At 43.9% G+C, this 25,210-nt stretch overlaps 1 protein-coding gene across 1 annotated transcript in view; it reads left to right on the forward strand.

Moving 5' to 3' along the window:
• Positions 1-14,691: 14,691 nt before the first annotated feature.
• LOC141099844 (uncharacterized) overlaps positions 14,692-25,210 on the forward strand; it is a 170,244-nt gene continuing 159,725 nt past the window's right edge. Inside the window, exons 1-2 of the mRNA XM_073587884.1 lie at positions 14,692-14,779; positions 14,942-15,641. Coding sequence (XP_073443985.1) covers positions 14,955-15,641 — 687 coding nt within the window. The 5' untranslated portion in view covers positions 14,692-14,779; positions 14,942-14,954. The remainder of the gene's footprint in view (positions 14,780-14,941; positions 15,642-25,210) is intronic.

Consider the following 25,210-nt stretch of genomic DNA (forward strand, 5'->3'; position numbering starts at 1 on the left):
ATCTGCAAGGAAGAATGGCAGATGACCCCGAAATCCAGGTGTGAAAAACTTGTTGCATCATTCTCAAGAAGACTCATGGCTGTACTAGCTCAAAAGGGTGCTTCTACTCAATACTGAGCAAAGGGTCTGAATACTTATGACCATGTGATATTTCAGTTTTTCTTTTCTAATAAATTTGCAAAAATTTATACATTTCTGTTTCTTTCAGTCAAGATGGGGTGCAGAGTGTACATTAATGAGGAAAAAAATGAACTTTATTGAATTTACCAAATGGCTGCAACGAAACAAAGAGTGAAAAATGTAGCAAGATGAAAAGTTCAGGATTAGGGTACACTTACATCTGCGTATTTAAAGTAGCTGAAATTCTCAGCCAGAAAAGTTGGAGTGTCAGGTGAATGTCATGTGTTCTTTTTCCTCATCTAACATCCGTATGACATGTGTATGCATTGCATTTTAAACAGCTTTTACATACATTAATTCTCTGTCATGTAAAGCTAGTTTTCTAACTAATAAAGGAATCTTATATACAGACATAGATAGGCAGATAGAAATATGTTAGTAAGATATATAATCAGTGGTTTGACTGTGTAGTTTTCTGTACTTGTATTTAGCTAATAAATAAAAAAAAAGAATGGTGTGGGGTCCCCATTACTTTTATTATTACCAGCTGATGGAAAGCAGACAGCTGAGAATTGCTGTTAATAATCTGGGAAGCAGAGGCATATCTATGCCTTCTGGCACCCGGGGCAAGAATTTGGTTCGGCAGCCCCCAAGTACATATGCGACTTGCACACTAAAGCCCCCTTTACATTTAGCGATGCACCAGCGATCCCGACAACAATACAACTCGGTCAGGATCGCTGGTGCATCGCTAAATGGTCGCTAGTGAGCTGCCACACAGGCAGATCTCACAGCGATGTAGCGACGCAGCAGCGGTCATTACTTACCTTTCAGACGCGGCGATGATGATGTCCTCCCGCCCGCGTCCACGCGTCACTCGTCGGCGCCAGCAGGAAGTGGCCGACGAGAAATGGACATGGACAATCTCGCGCGATCAGCGATAGCCAGCGGGGGAGCCGGTTGGAGGCAAGTATCACACATAGCGATATCGCTAGCAATATCGCTGCTGCGTCACAAAATCGGTGACGCTTTAGCGATATCGCTATGCGTAAAGCCCCCTTTAGCCAAGTACCCACGAGCTGCTCTCCCTAATGCTCTCAATGCTCAGTAAAAAACTGAAAGCAGGAAGAGAAGCTTGTTGTCACAAGACCATAGCTGTGAAAATCGCATATGAGTGAAGTGTCCATGTGATGACTGAATTCTCACAATGAATGCACTGCACACTTTTAGGATTCTCCCTTCCGATGTACAGTCAGCACAGCACAAGCATGTGATTTATATACTTCTGGCCACATTCTGACAAGATGTGTCCGGCCTCACTGTGTTCATATTCATTGAGTGAGGCCATACACGTCTAGTCAGCATGTGACCGCATGTATGTATATTACCAGCACGAGAGAATCCTAACAGCATGAGAATTCAGAAGTCTGCAGTCACATGGAATGACTGCAGACTCAGTACCAACATGGACAACCTCTTTAATGTTCCTCATATAAATAAAAACATGAGAGTTAGTCAGTATCACAAATAATATTTACATCCAGGTACCTTATAGATGACGTCGTCTCTGAAGTCGTTCTCCTTTTCTTCTTCTTGTCCAGACCCCATGATGAGTTTTCTCATCCACAGCTGTCTCTGCAGACTTCCATCTTCTCCGGTCTTCTGCACCAACTCTCCACATGATCCCCTTGAAGATAGAAGTGTCATTATAATGCTCCTAAATAAAAATATCTGCAATATACTGTCTCCTCATACTATTCCTCTCCCTCCTCATACTGTGTCCTCTAACATCCCTCTGTTCACCATACTGTCGCCTCATATAGTTACCCCCTCACTCTCTATACTGTCTGCTTACACATACCCCTGACTCCCCATACTGTGTCTGCACACATCCCATCACCCTCACTGCCCAAACTGTGTCCATATACATTTTTCCCATCACTACTCATACTGTGTCCACATACATTCACCCGTTCGCACGCCTTACTGTCTGCACCCTTCCTCATACTGTTTCCTCATACATGCCTCAGCACACAAAATTTATGAAATATAATACTCAACTTTATAAGACTAAAGGCCCCGTCACACTAAACGATGTCCCAGCAATCCCACCAACGATCCGACATGATGGGATCGCTGGGACATTGTTAGGCTGATCGCTGGTGAGCTGTCACATAGACAGCCCCAGCGATCAGGACCAGCGACGCTGGACGCTGGTTTCTAATGTAAAAGTCGGGTATCCAGGAGCCGCGTAACTCCTGGATACCTGATGTTTACCTTAGAAACCGGCGTACACGCTGGTTTCCAAGGTAAACAGCGGGTATCCAGGAGGCAGGGCTCCTGGATACCCGACGTTTACATTAGCAACCAGCATGTATGCCGGTTTCCAAGGTAAACAGTGGGTATCCAGGAGCCGCGGGGCTCCTGGATACCCAATGTTTACATTGGCAACCAGCGTCCAGCGTCGCTGATCACTGGTCTCTCGCTGTCACATGCAGTGATGCATGCTGGACAGTGGGAGACCAGTGATCGAATAACGGCCCAGGCCGCTCGAGCATGATCAGCGACAACCGGCAGGGGGGCCGGTCGCTGATCCCCATCACACACAGCGTTCCCGCTGGCGAGATGTGATGTGTGATGGGGCCTTAAAGCAATTCTGATAAAGTTATTTCAATACATATATGCTGATACAAAGAAAGTACCTCAGATTACCACCACAGAGATAAACAGTATTGTTTATCCCTGAGGTACTTTCTTTGTATCAGCATATATGTATTGAAATAACTTTATCAGAATTGCTTTAGTCTTATAAAGTTGAGCATTATATTTCATAAATTTTGTGTGCCAAGGTTTTTCTACTGTACAATATGTCTTGCACCTCTGAGCACCTAAATTGGCAGTGAGCACCCCGTTCTCTTCAGTATTCCTCATACATGACCTCATACATACATACTCATTTTCTGTCCTCAAATCTCCCCACACACATTAAATCCCATCCCCACTCCAAATCCCCCATTCCCAATCCCCCACACACATTAAGTACCCCCCATCCCCACTCCAAATCCCCCACACATATTAAATCACCCATACCCACTTCAAATCCCTCACACACCTTAAATCCCCCATACCCACTCCAAATCCCTCACACACATTAAATAACCCCCATCCCCACTCCACATCCCCCCACATTAAGTATCCCCATCCCCACTCATTAACCCCCACACATTAACCCCCATCTCCACTCATTAACCCCTCCACTCATTATCTCCCATCCCCACATTAACCCCCATCTCCACTTATTAACCCCCACACATTAACCTCCATCTCCACTCATTAACCCCCATCTCTACTCATTAACCCCCCTCCACTCATTAACCCCCATCCCCATATTAACCACCATCTCCACTCATTAACCCCCATCCCCACATTAACCACCATCTCCACTCATTAACCCCCCACACATTAACCACCGTCTCCACTCATTAACCCCCATCCCCATATTAACCCCCATCTCCACTCATTAACCCTCATCCTCACATTAACCACCATCTCCACTCATTAACCCCCCACACATTAACCCCCATCTCCACTGATCAACCCCCCACTCATTAACCCCATCTGCACATTAACCCCCCACACATTAACCCCATCTCCACTCATTAACCCCCCACATTAACCCCCATCTCCACTCATTAACCCCCCACTCATGATCACCCCCCATCTCCCATCTTTGGTGGTTCTTCAGCTCTACAGTGGAGCACACTTACCACCAGCGTTCGCTCTGGGCGCCGGGGAGTGATGTCAGCAGCATGATCACATGACCTGATCACACTGCTGACGTCGCTCTGACCCGGCAGTCAGAGCTTCAATTGTACTGGCATCTGTATAGACGCCAGTACAATTTCTGCCTGGGAGCCAGAACAGCCTCCTTCTCTACGCCGGCTGTCAGCTTGACAGACTTCAGAGAGAACAGCCGACTCACAGGATGGGGAGCGGCAGAACGCAGCCGCTGGGGGGAGACACTGCGGACCACTGCATTAGGCGGCCTGGACTGCGCCCCCTGCTGGCTGCGCCCGGGGTAACTGCCCCGGCAGCCCCCCCTTGATACGCCTCTGCTGGGAAGGGGCCAATAAACACTATTAATATCCACTCACAGTTGTCTACTTAGCCAATACTGGTTGCTATAAAAGGGAACACAAAAAAGACATGCGCCCCCCCTATTTTTGATAACCAGCAAAGGCTAAGCAAACAGCTGTCGGCTAATATTAATAGGCTGGGAAGGGGCCATTGATATTGGTCCTCTCCCAGACTAATAACCCCAGCCTTCAGTCATCCCATCTGTTAGATGCACCATTTCTGGCACTTAGCCTCAACTCTTGCAGCTTACCTGGGTTTCTTGGCAAGCAGGGTAATGGTTTTAGGGTTGATGTCAGCTTTGTAATGTCAGATGACATCAAGCCTAGGGGTTAGTAATGGAGAAGTATCTATAATACACCCCCATTACTAACCCTGTAAGTTTAAATCAGAAAACACACACAAAAAAAATCTTTATTTGTACAAAACACTTCCCAGAAGTGGGTAACAAATTTCAACCACAGACCATGTTTTCATATTTCCCACAAAGAAGCAGATTAAAAATTTCACACGCAGACAATGAGGCACAAGTACACCACAAGCAGTGTAGCAGAGTACACACAGCAACTTAAAGACATAGTACTCACACACAGATTGGTGGCCTATATGACAGAAAATGCCCAAAAGTGAAGAAGTTTATTAACCCTTCTGACGATTTACAGGAGCTAAAGCAATGTGGAAAGAAAAAATGAACATTTAACTTCTTTTCACAGAAATTTTACTTTAGCTCCAAATTTGTTATTTTCACAAGATAACAGTTAATATTGGACCCCAAAATTTGTTGAGCAGTTTCCTATGAGTATGCCAATACCCTGTATGTGGGAGGAAATCCACTGTTTGGGCACACGGCAGGGCTTGGAAGGGAAGGAGCGCCGTTTGACTTTTTAAATGCAGAAACGTCTAGAATAGAGAAAGGACGCCATATCGCGTTTGGAGAGCCTATAAAGTGGAAACCCCTCACAATTGACCCCAATTTGGAAACTATTCTCCTTAGGGAACCTATCTGGATGTGTCATGAGCACCTTGAATTGCCAGGTTCTTCACAGAAGTTTATAACGTAGAGCTGGGAAAATTAAAACAAATCACATTTTACCCACAAAAATGTACTTTTTATTTTCACAAGGGAAACAGTTAAAAATGGACGAAAAAATTTGTTGTGCAATTTGTCCTGAGTATGACGCTATGGAGGAAAACCACAGCTTGGGCGCACCACAGGGCTCGGAAGGGAGGAGTGACGTTTTAGAATGCAGACTTTGAAGGAATGGTCTACGGGCGTCATGTTACATTTGGGGAGCCCCATATGTGGTCAAAAACTTCTGCTTGAGCACATGGCAGGGCTAGGAAAGGAAAGAGTGCTATTTGCTTGGGATAGACTGTGAATGCTGTGTCACATTTGAAGGGCCCTTGACATATGAAAACAGAAAAAAAAACACAAGTGACCCCATTTTGGAAACTAGACACCTCAAAGAATTAATTTAGCGTTTTAGTGAATATTTTAACCCATAGGTGCCTCACAGAATTTTATGACATTGAAATGTGGAAATATTAGATTTTAGTGGTAAAAATGTAATTATTGTATTTGTTGCCAATTTTTCAGGTACACAAGGTGTTAGGGTTCGCAGATCGCACTAATATAAAATGGACGCAGGGACGCAGTTCTCCGTTCTTCTGGACAAAGAAGAATCCCGCCCCTGCTGGTGACACCGACTTCCTAATGAATCCCCTTGCCAGATTCTCCCTGATATACTGAGACATGGCCTCTGTCTCCGGGAGAGAAAGGGGATAGACTCGACCCTGAGAAGGCTCAGCAGCAGGCAAGAGGTCAATAGGACAGTCGTAGGGGCAATGGGGTGGAAGAGTCTCCACCGCCCTCTTGGAGAACTCGTCTGCATACTGTTGATAGTGTGTGGGGAGAGAGGAAAGATCTGCGGGGACTTCAGTGGAAGCAACCTGAATGCACTCCCTCCAGCATCTACCCTCACAGGTTTTACCCCAACCGAGAATCCTCCCCGCAGACCACTCTATATGGGGAGAGTGGAACCGTAACCAGGGAATCCCTAAAAGGACCTGATTAATACCCTCGGGCATGATGAGGAGGGTTATCATCTCCTGATAAGATGGAGACACCTAGAGTATCAACGGGACGGTCTGGTGGGTAACTTGTGAGGGTAAAGTTGCGCCGTTCACCACCCTGATGGTGACTGGCATGGCCATCATAACCAGAGGTATTGCATGCCATTGAGCGAAGGAAGAAGACATAAAATTGCCCTCCACTCTGGAGTCCACACAAACCTCCACCACCAGAGTGGATGAACCAACCTCAAGAGTTCCCTTAAAGGTCAGCTTGGAGGAAAACGCCACTGATTCTAGTGAGCTCCCTCCTATGACCACTAGAGGTGAGCGTTTTCCTGACTGCTGTGGGCACCAGTTGGCAAGGTGACCAGACTGCTGGCAAACATGACAGAGCACAGGTGGTCGAGCAGACCGGGACTGCCCCCTGAGACTTGGATGCCCGATCGTGAGATTCCAGAGGTTTAGCAAAACTAGGTGCCAACCTAAACCTCTGCCTACACTGGGACTGCTCCAACCTACCCTCGGTAAAGCGAAGGTCTATACGAGTGGAGATGGTGATAAGCTCCTCCCGTGTGGCAGGAACCTCCCTGGTGACCATGGCGTCTTTCACATGGTAAGCCAAGCCTCTGGAAAAAACCTCAAAAAAAATATATAATGGATCAAATATTCTGAAAAAAAACCAAGATAGCAAAAAGAAATTTGACCCTAAAAATTAACTTTTATTCCAATATTTAAAACCTGGATAATACCAGTATACGGAACAGGGTACATGATATTTTTGACATAAAATTTGTGCAATATATCAGGGCACTACACTCACCCTAATAAGCCCTAGTGTGTCCCTTCCTTGCCACAGAGGTTGGCACCCTAATATATGCGATATGGCGCCCCCGCTCAACGTCGGTGACCCTAATAGCACCCTAAACAGACCCTAGTCCACGAAGAGGATACACAAAAAAAACACAAACACACACAAATCCCGAAAAAAATGACCCCTAGTGGAGAGACCATGTACTGTCTCTAGGAGTACACCTAATCTTAACACAGAGTGGTGGATATATATCCACCCTCATATCTCGTAGTAAAAAATGCTTATAGTTGCAGCTCAATTAGAAACTTATCTCGTAGGAAAAAATGCTAAATGCTGCATAGATGACAGACTGTAGCTTTCTAAAAAAGCGTTTACACATAACAACAATGCATAGATCAAATCCAAAAGGAGTTCATCAGGAAAACATATTTGCTGATCTAACGTGTCCAAAGGACTTAATAGTCCTCAAAATTCACAATAGACACAATAGTCTCTTTTATAAACGAGGATGGCAGAAACCACCATTAAATTCATTCATGGGATAACCCAATGACCCAATAAACAAATTGCCATCCACCAGTCTGTCAGCATAAAAATTCAAAAAAAATACTTATCAGCCATCAGATGATATCGAGCCCAGCCCGACGCGTTTCCCCCTCTTAGATGCTGAGGGTTCATCAGGGGCAAAAGAGCGCAAGGGGTCTCATCACCCCAGCCGAATGATCAATGCAGTGTGCGGCATGTTTTCTGTCTCCCGCCGGCTCATATTTACCGCGTTCAGACTGCGACGTCACTTCCGGTATCACGCCGTAACTTCCTTGCAATCATTGCAGTGGTACGCGCCCCCATGTCATGTGACCACAATCATCACTTCCGGTAGCGCATCCTAATTACACGCACTACTAGTGATCAATACACTGGTGTATAGTCCCACCGCCACATCATGTGACCCTAATCGTCACTTCCGGTGACATGCCCCGATCATGTGTATGTCCCTATCGGCGCATATCAAATCCTCTCCCCACGTGACCACACAACCGCCGTCCTTACCAAAGCCACAGTGGGGGAGAAAACCACAATAGGTCGCAGCCACAATTCGTGTGATTAACCACGGACATGTATTATAGCAGAGGGGGGTAACTAAACACATAAGCCCAAAGGCAGTATTATCCAGGGCTAAACAAACTAAAGAAAATTATATATCCGCAAAATAATAAACTGCATCCATAAGACATCATGAACAGTATTGTTACTAACCCTTACAGGAGACAGCTCTATGTATCCCAGCTAATCAAATGGTCCAAACATAGGATGATAAATATCCAAGAACAATCTCTTTGCTCAAAAAGAGCATGAAAAAAAAGCATGGTGGATCCATCAGATACACTAACTACAAGAAACTAGTAAAATTCAAATTTTCATTGAGGCCTTTAGGGCTTTGTGATTCTAGCCAAAAAATCCAACGTGTTTCCCGTTGTAGGATCTTCTTATCCCAATCCCCCTGCCTCACTGTGGGTTGAACCCTTTCAATAACACAAAATCCAATCTGTTTCTCATCACCGCCATGAACAAGATTAACATGACATGCTAATGGGGTCTCTCTTTTATGTCTAATGTCTCCCAGATGTTCCCCAATCCGTATCCGGAGTTCCCACTTAGTTTTGCCCACATAATCCAACGGACAAGAACATGTGCACAGATAAACAACTCCTGCAGTTTTGCAATTAGCAAATGAGTTCATTTTATACGTTCTTTTCGTGTAGGCACTACTAAACATTTTTGATGGTACCACATGCTTGCAAAAACTACAGTGTCCGCATCTAAACGTCCCAACCTGCCTGTTTTGTAGCCAAGTCCCCTCCTTCTTATGTGGTTCCAGATGACTCTTAACCACTAGATCTCTTATGGATTTTCCCTTCCTATAGGTCACTGAGGGTTTGGGAGAAATTATCCCCCTAATATCTTGGTCAGTCCTGAGTATATCCCAGTGTTTCCTCAAAATCTCCATTACTCTCTTTGACTGGTCGTCAAAGGTACCTATTAGTCTAGTCAGATTTTCCGTATCTTTCTTCTCTCTCGGGTTTAATAGTGAAGATCTCCTAGTCTGTCTGGCCAATTTAAAGGCAGGTTGAATGACATTAGTGGGATAACCCCTATCCTTAAACCTATCACACAGGTCCCTAGACTGGGCCTGAAAGTCACCCCAATCGGAGCAGTTCCTCCTAAGTCTGAGAAACTGCCCCCTGGGGATACCACGTTTCAGGGGGAGAGGATGATGACTCTCCCACCTAAGAAGACTATTTGTAGATGTGGGTTTCCGGTACAGAGATGTTGTCAAAGACCCATCTTTTGCAATTGATATGGTGGTGTCCAAAAAAGTGATGCTTTCTCCACCAATCTCATACGTGAAAAATAGGCCCATCTCATTGGTATTCAGATGATCCACAAAGGATTTAAATGATTCTCCATTACCCGTCCACAGGACGAGGATGTCGTCGATATAACGATATAAGGTTTTAAATATTGGAATAAAAGTTAATTTTTAGGGTCAAATTTCTTTTTGCTATCTTGGTTTTTTTAAGCCAAGCCTCTCCAGAATCCCGGAATGAAGACCTTATCTGGCCACTCCAAATCAGAGGTCAGCATCCGGAACTGGATGGTGAAGTGGCTGACCAAGGACGAGCCTTGTGATAATGCCAGCAGCCGAAGCGCGGCGTCATGGGTGACTCACGGTCCCAAGAAGACCTGCTTCAGAGTGGCCAAGAACTGAGAAGCACTCTGCACCACATGATCACCATGCTCCCACAGCGGTGTGGCCCACTCCAAAGCCCTGCCTGACAAGAGGGAGACAACAAATCCTACCTTAGCCTGCTTGGAAGGGAATCGTGCAGCCATCAACTCCATCTCAATACTGCACTGGCTCACGAAACCCCTGCAGGCAGCACTATCACCCGAGAACTTCTAAGGCAGCGGAAGATGGGACAAAGTCAGGGCAGGGATGGCAGTGGTCACACAGGAGACAGCCTCTGTGGCTGCTTGGAGCACGACCGCGGTAACATCTGCAGCTGAGGCTGAATGCTCAAGAGCCGCCAACCTGCCCTCCAACAGCCGGATGTACGCACGTCCGCCATTAGAGCCAGATTCTGGCACTAATATAATGTTAGTGTTCGCGAATCGCACTAATATAAAATATGAGAGAGTGCGATCGCAACCCGGAGTCCACCGTGCAGAGATGGTAAACTGCTGCTCGGTAATGGTGGACATTATATCGCAATGTACTGACTGAACACTGGCGGGGTAACCGCTGACACGGTGTGTACATAAGCGAACTCTGTTACTGCACAGAGCAGCTGAAACAAACGCCGGAGCCTGTTAACCTCACAGGACTTGGCAGGGTGAGTGCTAGTACAAGGTCACAGGACTCTGTCTCAGAGACAGAGGAAAGATCCCCTCTAGACCACCAGCGCTCGGTGCCGTGGCTGCAGTGCCAGCAAAAGGGTATCAAAAATATAGTTCACCGAGTGCCCACTGCACCGCTCTGGTGAATGCCACTAACCAACCAGACTAGGGAGGAAAGCGCTAGGCTCGCACACGGTGTCACACTGGCGGATGCAGCTGCTAAATGCAGTACTAATGTGCCTGGGACTAACTGGCACAAAATGGTGCTGAGTGAAGTGCTGTGACTAGATAGCACAGTGGCGCTAGACCATGCCAATGATAGACACTGAGTCTATACCCTAAACCCTATAACAAGCACAACCAGAGGGAGGGAATCATAAGGAGTCAGTCATCAGTCTCATGCATCCATCATCACACATACCACTGAAAATATGAGTCTACACTGCGTGCAGAATTATTAGGCAAGTTGTATTTGAAAGGATTCTTTTTATTATTGAACAACAACTATGTACCCAATCAACCCAAAAGACTCATAAATATCAAAGCTTAATATTTTTGGAAGTTGGAGTGGGTTTTTTTTAGATTTGGCTATATTAGGAGGATATCTGTTTTTTCAGGTAACTATTACTGTGCAGAATTATTACGCAACTTAATAAAACCCAAACATATACCCATCTCACTTGTTTATTTTCCCCTGGTAAACCAATATAACAACACAAAATTTAGAAATAAACATTTCTGACATTCAAAAAATAAAAAAATCAGTGACCAATATAGCCACCTTTCGTTATGATGACACTCAAAAGCCTTCCATCCATAGATTCTGTCAGTTGCTTGATCTGTTTACGATCAACATTGCGTGCAGCAGCCACCACAGCCTCCCAGACACTGTTCTGAGAGGTGTACTGTTTTCCCTCCTTGTAGAGCTCACATTTTATGAGGGACCACAGGTTCTCTATGGGGTTCAGATCAGGTGAACAAATGGGCTATGTCATTATTTTTTCTTCTTTTAGACCTTTACTGTGCAGCCACGCTGTGGAGTATTTGGATGCATGTGATGGAGCATTGTCCTGCATGAAAATCATGTTTTTCTTGAACGATACCAACTTCTTCCTGTACCACTGCTTAAAGAAGGTGTCTTCCAGAAACTGGCAGTAGGTCTGGAAGTTGAGCTTCTCTCCATCCTCAACCTGAAAAGGTCCCACAAGTTTATCTTTGATGATACCAGCCCATACCAGTACTCCACCTCCACCTTGCTGGCGTCTTAGTCGGAGTGGAGCTCTCTACCCTTTACTGATCCAGCCTCAGGCCCATCCATTTGGCCAATCTAGAGTCGCTCTCATTTCATCAGTCCATAAAACCTTAGAAAAATCAGTCTTAAGATATTTCTTGGCCCAGTCTTGACGTTTTATCTTATGTTTTTTGTTCAAAGGTGGTCGTTTTTCAGCCTTCCTTACCTTGGCCATGTCCCTGAGTGTGGCACACCTTGTGCTTTTTGATACTCCAGTAACGTTGCAGCTCAAAAATATTGCAAAACTGGTGGCAATGGCATCTTGGCAGCTTGACGCTTGATTTTCCTCAATTCATGGGCAGTTATTTTGCGCCTTTTTTTATCAACACGCTTCTTGCGACCCTATTTGCTATTTGCCATGAAACGCTTGATTGTTCGGTGATCACGCTTCAAAAGTTTGGCAATTTCAAGACTGCTGCATCCCTCTGCAAGACATCTCACAATTTTTGACTTTTCAGAGTCCGTCAAATCTTTCTTCTGACCCATTTTGCCAAAGGAAAGGAAGTTGCATAATAATTAAGCACACCATATATAGGGTGTTGATGTCATTAGACCACACCCCTCCTTATTACAGAGATGCAAATCACCTGATTTACATAATTGGCATTTGGCTTTCAAGCCTATACAGCTTGGAGTAGGACAACATGTATAAAAAGGATGATGTAATCAAAATAATCATTTGCCTAATAATTCTGCACACAGTGTATATTAGCGCAGGGCTGAGCGGCCATGCAAGTCTTTTATAGTGGCGACCTTCCAGGACCTTCCCCTTGGTCCAATTGGAACAGGCACGGGACCTGAGCATGTGACCCCTGAGCTCCAATGAGAGTTGAGCCACGGGCATGTTCAGTGGAGCGAAAGAGGGACTTAGCCACAGGAGCCGCTCGCTGCTGGCTAATGCAGGTTGCTATAGCTGAACCAGGGAGCAGCAACCAACCCGACAGCACTAGCTTGAGCAAGGCGCCGGGACCGACGTCTTAGCTGAACAGGCTCCTTTGTGGCCGTGACTGAATGGGAGATCGCAGAAGGCAAAGCTCTGGATTCCTCCTGTGCAGAGGGAGAAACCCGACGCCTAACACAAGGGTTAATAGGTGAAGCTAGACACCACAACTTCTTGAGCAATTTCTTCCAAAATCGGTGCTGCCCCATATGGTGTCAGAAATCACTGTTAGGCTGGGGTCACACTTCCAAGAAATTCGCACGAGTCTCGCGTTTCAATACCTGGCACTGCCGCCTGCTCTCAGGACCGGATTGTGCGGCTGCATGTATTTCTAGTGCTCTGGTCCGCAGTGCTGGGTATTGAGGTGCGAGTTTCTCGCAAGTGTGACCCCGGCTTTAGCCTACACGTCATGGCTGAGAAGGAAGCAGCGCTATTTGGCTTCTGGAGCACAGATTTGCGAAGCCCCGAAGGTGTCATAATAGCTGAAACCCACAAAAGTGACCCCATTGTAGAAACTGCACCCCCAATGAATTCATCTATGGCTGAAATGACCATTTTGTAACATCTACGCCATGCTTTATTCTGGAGAATTACGAATCTGCCAGTCTAGTACCAATACATTGTGCCCACTGTGAGGCAGTGACCAGTGTCATATGTGAGGGTCGCTATGTGTCCCCCAGGATGTGCTCTGAAATGTATTAGATCCGCTGAAGTGCCATGTGATCACAGCAATGTGCCTGTCAGTCGCAGGGCAGAATAAAAATAAGTCTGAACCTGCTCAAGCTATTTGGACCAAGGAGTTTGTTTAGGAAAACCCGGTTTGGGCTTTTATTTTTGAAACGGACTGCAGGAAGGTAGTGGGGTCCGATCCGATTCCTCCAGCCCAGGTCTTATGAGTGACCTATGGCCACAGGTTGGAAAAGGAAAATAAAACCCTGCTGGGAGGGTTGATTTAGTCAGTGTTGCTCGGGTGAGGAAACAGAGCAGGTGATCTGCAGAGCACGCCCTGTGTGAGTTAACACAGGGCCAGTGGAGCCAAAGGGACTGGCAACCCTCCCTGCATACCCGGCAGTACATCGCTCATGGCAACTGCCCTGGACTGGCGTTTTGTTTACCCGGCTGCGATCCGGAAGATACAGCATGCTGTGCACTGAGTGAGTTTTGTTGGGCATTAAAAACCTTTTTGTTTTGAACTTGCTTGGGTCACTGCCTCATAACTGCACAGCGTGGACACTGCTGCTTTACACCACATACAGTGTAGTACCACATTGTGCCCAGTTTGTGCTTCTGGCAACCCACACCCGTAAAATATGTTCCTTCTCTCCATTACAATTATGCCAAATATGTGGCCCCTTACTGTGGTTTAGGCACAGTGGGTCTCAGGAGGGGGCATTTGAATTGGGAGCACCGAATTTACTGGATTTTATTTATGGGGTGGGAGCAATTTCGATTTACTGGATTTTATTTAAGGGGTGGGAGCCATGTTGCATTTCCATCAGGGTTTTGTCTGAATCGCGGTTTTGGGGAATTTACACTGAAACCCGACATAAGCAATCAGCGGCGAGCGCAAGATAAATGTGAGCCGAGCCTTATTCAGATTTATGGGAGGTAGAATGAACAAATAGACAGCAGTACAAAATAGTTCTTATTTTTAATTTTGCACTGTTTACCATGCTGTATAAGTGATGAGGTGGATTTATTCTTCGGGTAGCTGCGATTACAACGATACCATATTTATATATTTTTTTAAGTTTTGCTGCTATCGCACAATAAAAATGCTTTTTGTTTAACCCTCCATCAGGTGCAATAGATCTGACAGGCACACAGTAATTAGTTTCACTTCTCTCTCCTTGCCCACTTATCAGAAAACCCCACCCCTCCTAGTTATCTCCTGACTCTACAGGCTCTGTGAAACCTGATATCACAGTGACTCAGCAGACCTTCTAGTGAGCAGATATCAACACTTTGGCTTCTCAGGCACATTGCGCCTGATTTCAACACAAATTGAAAGGTTAGTATTTTCTTTTTTTATTCATCACGATTGTGTATTTAGCTTGTTTTATGAAGGATTAATGCTAAGTTAGTGTACATAAGTACTGTTTTCTTAGACAAAAGGAGGGTGGCTTCTAAGGCACATTGCGCCCTAACACATACTCTTTCTCTCTTGCTTCAGATTTTCTGCTGCAATGGCCAGAAAACAGTATGATTCATCTAAACCCCTTCATTTAGAAGAAATGAAGATTTTTTTGTTAGAAGATGATGAGGAAGAACCAGCAGTAACTGAGGATTTAGAGGAATCTAGTGACATTTCATCTGAAGATGAGGTAGCAGAATGTAACACTGATTCTGGAACAGAGCAGGATGGTGATGACACTGATAGAGAGGAAACAGACACAGATCTAGCTTATTATTTGGGCAAAGATAAAAATACAAAGTGGAACAAAAAGGCACCCAAGAACAAACAGCGCAGAGAATCCCACAATATTATTACACACCTTCCTGGAGTTATTGGAAGTGCTAGAAAAGCTAAAACTGCAGTGGAATGTTGGAGTAATCTAATTACAGATAGCATGTTGGAAACTATTGTTCGGTTCACTAACCAGTATATTGACACAATCAAAGAGCAATTCTCCAGAGAGAGGGACATCAAAAACACTGATGTGATTGAACTCAAGGCATTTATTGGCTTGTTATACCTAGCTGGTGCTTTCAGAGCAAATAGGCAAAGTTTGGAGGAGCTGTGGGGGACAGACGGTGATGGCATCGAAAAATTCAGCCTTGTGATGAATCTGAAACGATTCAAAGTCCTGATCCGTTGCCTCCGTTTCGATGATCGAAGTACCCGGACAGAACGAAAAGGTTATGACCGGCTTGCAACAATTCGGGACATATTTCAACAATTTATTATGAATTGTCAAAAAAGCTATTGCCCGGGGCAAAACCTCACTATTGATGAGATGCTTCCAGGTTTCCGTGGAAGATGTGGTTTTCGGCAATATATACCATCAAAGCCAAACAAATATGGAATTAAAATTTTTGCCATGGTTGATGCAAGGATGATATACACTATGAACATGGAAGTTTATTGTGGAAGACAGCCACCAGGTCCTTTCAATGTGAGCAACAAGCCTAGTGATGTGGTAAACAGAATTGCTGAGCCAATGTTTGGATCTGGTCGAAATATCACTGCTGACAACTGGTTTACTGACTTTGATCTGATTGATTTTTTAAAAACGAAAAAGCTGTCATATGTGGGAACTGTTAGAAAAAACAAAAGGCAGTTGCCGCCAGATTTTCTATATACAAAAGGCAAACAACAGTATAGCACTATGTTTGGGTTCAGTAATGGAAAGATTTTAGTTTCTTACATCCCACGCGAGAGGAAAAATGTGATTTTGGTCTCTTCATTACATAATGATTACACCATTGATCCAGAGTCTGGGGAGCTAAGGAAACCAAAAATCATAACTTTTTATAATTTGACCAAAAGCGGCGTTGACACTGCTGACCAAATGTGTGGCAATTTCAATGTAAGTCAAAATACCAAACGCTGGCCGATGGTAATCTTCTTTACAATGCTGAATGTGGGTGGCATCAACTCACAAGTAATTTACCTCGGTAATGAACTTAAACAAATGCGCAGAAGAATGTACCTAAAACAATTGGCTAATGAACTGGTGAGTGGAGAGCTAAGCCTAAGAAGTACAAAGACGGTTGGAATGCCCCTTGCCCTGCAACACCGGTTGAAGAGATATCGTCCCAAGGACGTTCCAGAACAAACACCGACTCTACCACCTTCTAAAAGACGCAGTTGTACTACCTGCTCATTTGTATCTGGTTTCAGAAGGCTTTCTAAATATGACTGCAAAATATGTAAAGAATCAATCTGCCTTTCCCATGCAACTTTCGTCTGCCAGCCTTCCTTTTCTAAGTGTACCTGTGCTGCTTCTGCTGCAATTGAAACCACTGAAGATGAGTAGAAAATAATGAAGTAACATCTAAGTGCAATATCCTTTAAGTTTTTTTCCATAATTTTATATTTAAGCAATAGTTAAGTAAAGATAACTGGAGCCTATTTGGCGGTACTACCGAAAAGTGGTACTTTTAGTTTTAATAAGTTTATGGTTAATAAATGATTTTTTTTGCATCTGATTTGGTGTAATCTCTTTTAATACATTCCTATGAAGGTCACTGACTACTTCTATAGTCCTGAAATTGAAATATGTAGCTACTATAGGTGGTTTTCTGACCTGTGCTTGTCAGGCACATTGCGCATGAACTGAGGAGAATCTATATTGCGCCTGACGGAGGGGTATAAAAGTTTTTTTTTCTGTTACCAAATTCTGAAAGCTGTAACTTTTTTATTTTTGACAAACAGAGCAGTATAAGTACTTATTTTGCAGATTTTTTGGTACCAGTACGGGGTACATAATATTTTTTTATCACTTTTTATTCAAATATTTGAGACACAGAATAAGCAAAACCCAGAAATTCAGTTATTGTTTTATTTTTTTTTTCCCTAGTCACCATTTGGTAAGAATGATAAAACCAATTTGTTTGTACGATTACAGCGATTTCGGATTTATATATTTTATGATTTGCTATTTTTACACACTAAAAACAAATATTTTATCAAAATTAATTTGTTTTTGCATCCTCCTATTCTGAGAGCTGTAACATGTTTTTTTTTTTGCTGAATGAGCCATATTAGTGCTTGTTTTTTGCGGGACATTATGGATTTTCATTTACATCATATTTTTTTACATATGACTTTTTGAAATTTTTTTATTCACATTTTTGTGAGTCACTATGATGAAAAAGCGACATTTTGGCTTGAGTTTTATTTATTTTCTTCATGGCATTCGCTAAACGGAATAAATAACGTGCCAGTTTAATAGAGCACTCCCTATTTGACGCTCTTCTCATTTTTGGAATTGTTTTTTCTGTGCACTACTCACAAATAAATGGTGTAATAGCAGATTTATTTATTTCAACAATACTTTAAAACACACACCGGTGAGCCTGCCAATATTATCCTTGATAATACTTGGCATGGCTGTGATGGCTCCGGAATTGCCCACAGTCTAAAAGCTTGTTCATTGGCTGCACTGCAGCCTTTCAACAAGCTTTATTAGACTGGCGAACCTGAACAGGAAACCGAATGTACAGTAACAAGTCCATTTCGGGGTTCGTTGCTGGACACGAGGTGTCCTATATGGACACCAAGCTTTACGGTCAGGTTCGCTCATCCCTACTTTTCATGACAGTCAAGTTTTACCTTTGTGATGCAAAAGTTACTTCTCTGCATATGTGGCAAAAACAATTTGCGTTGTTAATGCAAAAATGAGATATATCTGGAAAACATATAGAAACAAGTCAGTATGCTAAGAAACTAAGCTAAGAAATCCTAAAACTGTATACATTATACAGAGAGAATTTATTAAAGTAGGTGATGCAACTGTAATTACGATTACATCATCAGTGTTGAATTGGCATTTTTTGATTGGTCTCCCTAAGATGATAGAATACTGAAGGCTCATTAGACTAAATAGATGATAGATAGACTTGTTAGGTTGAACAATAAGAAATGTTCACTAGTTGCCTGCTCCTGGCTCAATGGATATTGATCAGTGCGCACTAAAGAAATCACACCAGAGAATGTGTCGGATGTAACCTCTCTTGATCAATCTATGATACAGCTCCAAGAGAGCAAGAGAGAGAGAGCTTTATTTATCCAAACATAGGTTTATATATCCCCTGTAAGGGTGCTCGGTTAATTCTATAATGGGAGTGTTTGGATGTATTCCATTGGTTAGTGGGTTAGGCAGTGAGCTCTTCCGTGGGCAGATCCATGAGGCCATCAGGCTGGGTTGGTCTATGAGGTTATCAGAGTGGGCAGATCCATGGAGCACATGGTGTGTGGTGAAACAGGAAAGGGCGGATCCATGAAGCACATGGTGTGTGGTGAAAAAGGAAATGGCAGATCCATGAGGTCATCAGGGTTGGCGTAATCCTGGGCAGATCCGTGGAGCACATGGTGTGTGGTGAAACAGGAAATGGCAGCCATCTTTAGTGTCACACTTTGAACTGAAAAAGCTAATGTAATACTACACTTTGTGGGTAGTTCCTCTCAATCTCTTATGTCTTGAGGTTAATTAAGTATTTTATCTTAAGGCTCTCCTCAACAGACTAGCTACTAGCTACAAAGCAATATTGATGACGCAATAAAAAAAATCCAATTTTCTCTATCAGCCTGCATGAAAGGTGTTGTAAGTAATTACAAATTTCTTTGGATACTGAAAACTAGAGCCAGTCAGCAAATTTAAGCATCATATTAGTTTTCAGCACTGCAAAATTAGTTGGGTTCAACTGTGTCCATCTGTGAGAACCCATTTGGCTGTAGAACATTGAATAGCTGAACTTAATACTGCACTGCAGTCTTCAAAGCAAGCAAGAAAAGCTTGGTCAGGACAGATTAGCCGAACAATACCGCAGACTTCAATTTTATTGTTTACAGTCCTTGTATCTTTTAGACCTCTCACTGTGATTACACAAGGTTGCTGCGGCAGTTGCTATAGAAACCACTCTTTTACTTGTGTAATCGGCCCCTGTGCATTTTGAGCTCTATGTTTCCAGCTTTTAAAGCAATTAAGGATTACTGCAAAACACTCACACAAAACTACAACCAATTACAATAGCTTAAAAAAGACAAGATAATTTCAAAAATCTTGTTACACTATGTTCATCTTGTTTATATTGTGCTGTATGAGCAGCATAATTAATCTATAGGTTTTCTTTATAATACTATCTGAATTTAAGTTATTCTTTTTGTTAATATTTTGATCTAACACTTCCCGTAATGCAGAACTCTGCAATTTTTCCAACTTTAAAATTGACCATGAGCACACATTGCCAAAGATCTTTAGGTAGTGAACAGTTACTTGGAGGTGCTGGTCGGACTTCATACTTGTCCCAAAGAATAGTAAAGGAAAGTAAAGAAAAATGCACTCTTTTGATGTCTTGAGTAGTGATGAGCGAGCATGCTCGCCACTACTCGAAACTCGCCCAAGCATTTCACTCGCCGACTATTTCCGGGGTTGCTCGGTGGGAGCTAAGGTCCCTGCCCTGCATGTTTGGTGCTCTTTAGAGAGCCAATGAACATGCAGGGATTGTCTGCCACACACTGTAATGCCGCAGCCATGTTGGTTGTGGCATTACAGTGATTGGCTGGCCGCACAATGTCATCAGTTCTATATTAGACTTAGTGCCACCATGCTTGTCACAGTCTACTATGGAATCAGGCAGTGTAGAGAGAGTTGCTGCTGAGCTAGGAAGAGATTTGTTTGTGTCTTAGTTAGTGTAGGTATACCACAATATATTCTACACATATCCATCTCAACTAACAGTTCTACTGAGGACTAGTGTTGAGAATTCTGATACTTCAATATCGGGTATCGGCCGATATTCGCTGTATTGGAGTTCTGATACTGAGTTCCGATACTTTTAGAATATCGAATACCGGAATCAGAAGTTCCCATAATGCAATGAGCCAGTTTGATTTTATTCAGCCAATGAGGAATCCTAAGAAGTGTGGGCACATCCTGTTATGCATGTTAGACATGTTAACTAATGGCATGGCTGTGATTGACTGCGAGCAGACCACCCAGCTGCTCCTCCCCCAGACACATGCTGAACAGTGATCTATGGAAAGTGAAACTAGTGAGGGAGGAGGAAACGACCAGTTCTCATTTCATTGCCAGAACACCCCCCCCCGGACGTTTATCTTAGAAGCAAGAGATGATATCTTGGAAACCGTGCAGACTAGCCACAGAAGGTAAATTACTTATTGTCAGCATTCTGCAGCCCAGATATGCACTGAGATTATGTGAAAAGCCTGGACAACCCGTTTAACATAGTCAATATCTTTGTAACTCCGAACGTCTTAAAAAAAAATTAATTCCTGCTATTCCATTTGATTGGGCTAAACCTCTATGCCTTTAATGTCTCCTCCACCTCCCCCAATATATTCTACATTATTCTTAGTTGTTTTCCATCATGTAGAATTAACCTAAAAGGAAAGGGTTTTTTTATTCCGATATTTGTGTCCCATTGACATGCATTGGTTTCCGGTATCGGAATCGGCGATATCCGATATTTTTGGGGTATCGGTCCAATCCAATCGATCCTATATTTCCCGATATCGGAAGGCATCACTCAACACTACTGAGGACTAATCCAGCTGCATATATATCAGTGCTAGGCAGACAGTGTATGTGGCAGACTGCAGTGCATATAGCAAGACAGTCCATTCCAGTTCTGTCTGCTGCTGCTGCTTTCACAGATATTTATAGACATAGCCCCAGGTATCAGGGACCAGGAAAGGAATAAGGATTTTTTTTAATCTTAATCCTGATTATTTTCCTAAAAAGCAATCCAAAAAACACAGTTTTTCTACTCCGTTTGCTTGTTGGCACTACAGAATACAGCCAGATCCTTTCCATATTACAGCGCTAAAAATCCATCTATGTAAAATTGTGGTTTGTCTGTCACACGGATCAGAGATAAAATGTGCGCTCAAAATTCTGCCATTTCTGGTCTCCATTTAAATTTTGATGCAGTGTGTTAGCGAAGTTATTGACACCAGGTTGCTGGTAAAAATAGTTACCTACAGGCGGTCAATATAAAACTGTGGTTTGTCTGTCACACGGATCACATATAACTTTACTCCAAATTCAGCCATTTGTCGTGAATGTGGAAAATATTGTCCTCAATTTAAAATGGGCAAGGCGTGTGGCATGGAATGGGGATATGGATGTAATGGTGATGGTAGGTGCATGCCGAAGCCGAGGCCGTGGCCTAGCTGAAATTGTGCCACAACAAACACCCACATCTTCTCACCCGTCCTTCCTGTCTGAATTACTATGGGACTGCAGCACACTACTATTGAACCCAGAGCAGTGTCAAAGGTTGTTGGTTGGATAGCGTATAATGCTTTTTGTCACTTTGCCACCACCTCCCCCCTGTCTTCCACACGACCAAAGTCTCAGTAGTCGTGAGTCTGAACCACATATTCCTCACCCTGATCCTCCTTCCTCCAACTATGACGAGTGCCCGGAGACAACTGATCCCCCACTTGGACACTCCGAAGAGCTTTTCACTTTTCCATTTATAGATTCGGGCCTCTTGCCTGATCCACTTGAAGTGGGGCAAGAGGAAATCGCATGTAGCAGCCATGTTCACATGAAGGTGACAGTGGGCACGTGTCACAATGATGATGAGACACAATTGCCAGTAAGTCATGAGGAGGACCAGGGTGTGGAAGTGGAAGACGATGTGGTGGATGATATAGAAACTGACCAAAGCTGGCAGGAGGACATGCAGAGCGAGGACAGCAGCACACAAGGGAAGGGAGGCATAGCACCACAACTGGCAGGAAGAAGCCGTGTGGTGGCCACAGACAGAAGGCAAGCAACTGTTCTCCATAACACCTACACGGCGGAACCTGGAAGTCCAACTGTTAGGGCTTCCCGAGACTGGTTGTTTTTTAAAGACTGCCGATAACCCCAAAAAGGCCATTTGCACCACCTGCCTGGCCAGCATCAGTAGGGGTAGCAAAACTATCAGCCTGACCACCACCAACATGATCCAATCCCCTGTCCATGGTGCATGCAAAGATGCCTCCTGCCCTGCACCTGTCGTTGCACACCCTCAACTAGCACCATCAGCAAGTACGTCCACGTCCTTGTCCCAGAACAGCGTTCAGTTGTCCATATCCCAGTCCTTGTAACGCAAGCTCAAATACGCAGCCAACATCCCACAGGCCACACTACTAAATTCAAACATTTCGTGACTGCCTTTTAGGCTCATGAAGACGGAATCTTTCTGCAACCTGATGGTGGCGCCGTCCCTCGGAACCCGATCCTCAGCCGCCACTATTTCTCCCAGTGTGCTATCCCTGCATTACACAAGCATATGTGCCACAACATTAGCCATGCCCTCAACAATACAGTTACTGGGAAAGTCCACCTAACCACAAACATTGGAGACAACAGAAAATTAGGAGCAAAAGAAACACTATTGTATAATATCAAATATAATATTTTATTGATTCAATCTTAAAATTTAGGTAAAAATTTCATCATATGGACAAAATCATATGTAGAAGGACACAGACAAAAATTCTGAGGCAACAGAATAATATGGACCAGGTAAAAAGACCACACAATTATACCCAAGCTACCTACGTGATTACTCCAGTATATATATGCATATCTTAGTCACTTATATTGATCAGCATACAGACATGTTAAAATACCCTACACCTATTGTCCAGCAGATAAGTAACAGAGAGATAACAACAGTCAATAGGTCAAAGCCAAAGTGTAAACAAAAAAGGTGGAAAGTTCATACCACAATAGGTCCACTGTGCAGTCAGATACCACAGCCCCAATGTGCGTTTCGCGTGGGCTTCCTCAGGGAGCTGTAACGCCATTTGTGTGTGCGAACCGATATATAAGTCCCCCACAGCTGATCCAAACACGGACATAATGAGCGGCGCATGTTCAAACATCGCTCTCTCCAGGTGTGACATCACATCCGGCCTCCAGTGCGGCGCATGAAGGATGACGCCGCCACCATGACAACACATGTCACATAGAATGGAACCCCAACGTGATGCCCAGGAAGCAGCTCGATGCGGACATGCGCACATGTCCGTAATCGTCACAGCAGTGACATGGCAACCATCAGCTGTAAGTGTAATCAATGTACAGTGTCAGACATGCCCGCACAAAGGAGCGGGACAGGTGAATCAACCCACACATGTCATAACAAATGAATAGGGAGAGATGGGAGGGAGGGGAAAGGGACATATATTTCTCCCAGACTAGAACACATAATAATACAGTATAGAAGGTTGTCCAATTAAATAATCCGCACGGCTCAGATTATAACAGAGAGAAGAAGATAACCCTAAATAATAAAAATAAAAATAAACCTCCATAAAGCAGAGGAATATCACTTCATTACCATATATGCACAAAGTGACAAACCTGCCATTACAATAGATGCATATTATAAAGTGACACGTGCATTAATATTCAAAATGTATAAACCAACATAAATAAAGTGACTAGTGCTCACTACTAAAGATATACATATATATATATATATATATATGTACATATGTAACAATAATAAAGTGCAAAATTGTATATAAGCACTTGATGAGGAACAAATCTTCATAAATAGTGACAAAAAATGAATACACAAACATGTGGACAAGTGCTTGTGGGCAGGGACTGTACATCTTGCTGATGGCACACTGGGTTACCATAGTGGAAGCTAGGACCGAATCGGATCTTGGAATGGAACACGTCCTCCGATCCAGAAGATTGCAGACCCTAGGTCAATTAGGGTTGCCCCCACAGTCTACAGATCCTGCACCTCCTCCTCCTCAGCCTCCATCTTTGAAATGACCACATCAGTCACAAGCTGGAAGCACTGCAGCACTGCCTCAGCAAAGCGGAAAAAGGCTGTGCTGAAGCTAATATGCTTGGGTGATACACCGGACAATGCTGAAGAGTTGTGGACAGCTCTAAAAGAGCAGGCAGATCTGTGGCTGACACCGCTGAACCTATAGTCAGGCATGCTCATGTGTTACAATGGCGGGAACCTGGTGATGGTTCTGAGGCGAGGCAAGCTCAGACACGTACCACGCCTGGCCCATGTGCTTAACCTCGTGGTTTAGCGGTTTCTCAAAACCTACCCGGAGCTGCCGGATCTGCTTGTCAAAGTACACTGTCTGTGTGCCCATTTTAGAAAGTCAGCTACAGTTTCTGCTGCCCTTTTCGTGCTTCAGCAACATTTGCAACTTCCGGCTCACCAACTGGTGTGTGATGTCCCAATGCATTGGAACTCTACACTGCAGATGTTGGGAAGGATTTGTGAGCAGAAGATGGTAGTTGTTGATTGCCAGCATCAACAAGGCTATCAGTATTCAGTTCAAACTCCTCACATAAGATCTCAGGAGTGGACATGAATGTCAGACACATGTTCCATCCTCCAAAACGTTGAGGACTCCAACAAGATAGTGAGCGGCAATGATGCCATAATTAGTATCACCATCCTGCTTCTCTGTGTACTGAAATGCTCTCTGCTCACAATCAAAGAGGATGCATTGCAGGCGGAGCACAGTGAGGTGTAGCAAGGAACCATACAGGGTGATTATACACAGCCCAGCCTCAACTCATCCCAACGTGGATTTTTGGCAGCCGTAGCATTCACTGCATAGGCAAACAGTATGGGAAACCCACTTCCTAATAATGGGAACATTTTTTTCAGGAGGCCCTCCTGTGTGTCTCTTCAAAGGGGTATTGTGGTGCATCCAAATTTTGGGCAGCCCTGCCACTCACTGTATACACAATAACAGTATAAGAGACCC

Source organism: Dendrobates tinctorius, unplaced genomic scaffold (genome assembly GCF_039654945.1).
Source record: "Dendrobates tinctorius isolate UK_male_01 unplaced genomic scaffold, ASM3965494v1 ptg000103l, whole genome shotgun sequence".
Lineage (NCBI taxonomy): Eukaryota > Metazoa > Chordata > Amphibia > Anura > Dendrobatidae > Dendrobates > Dendrobates tinctorius.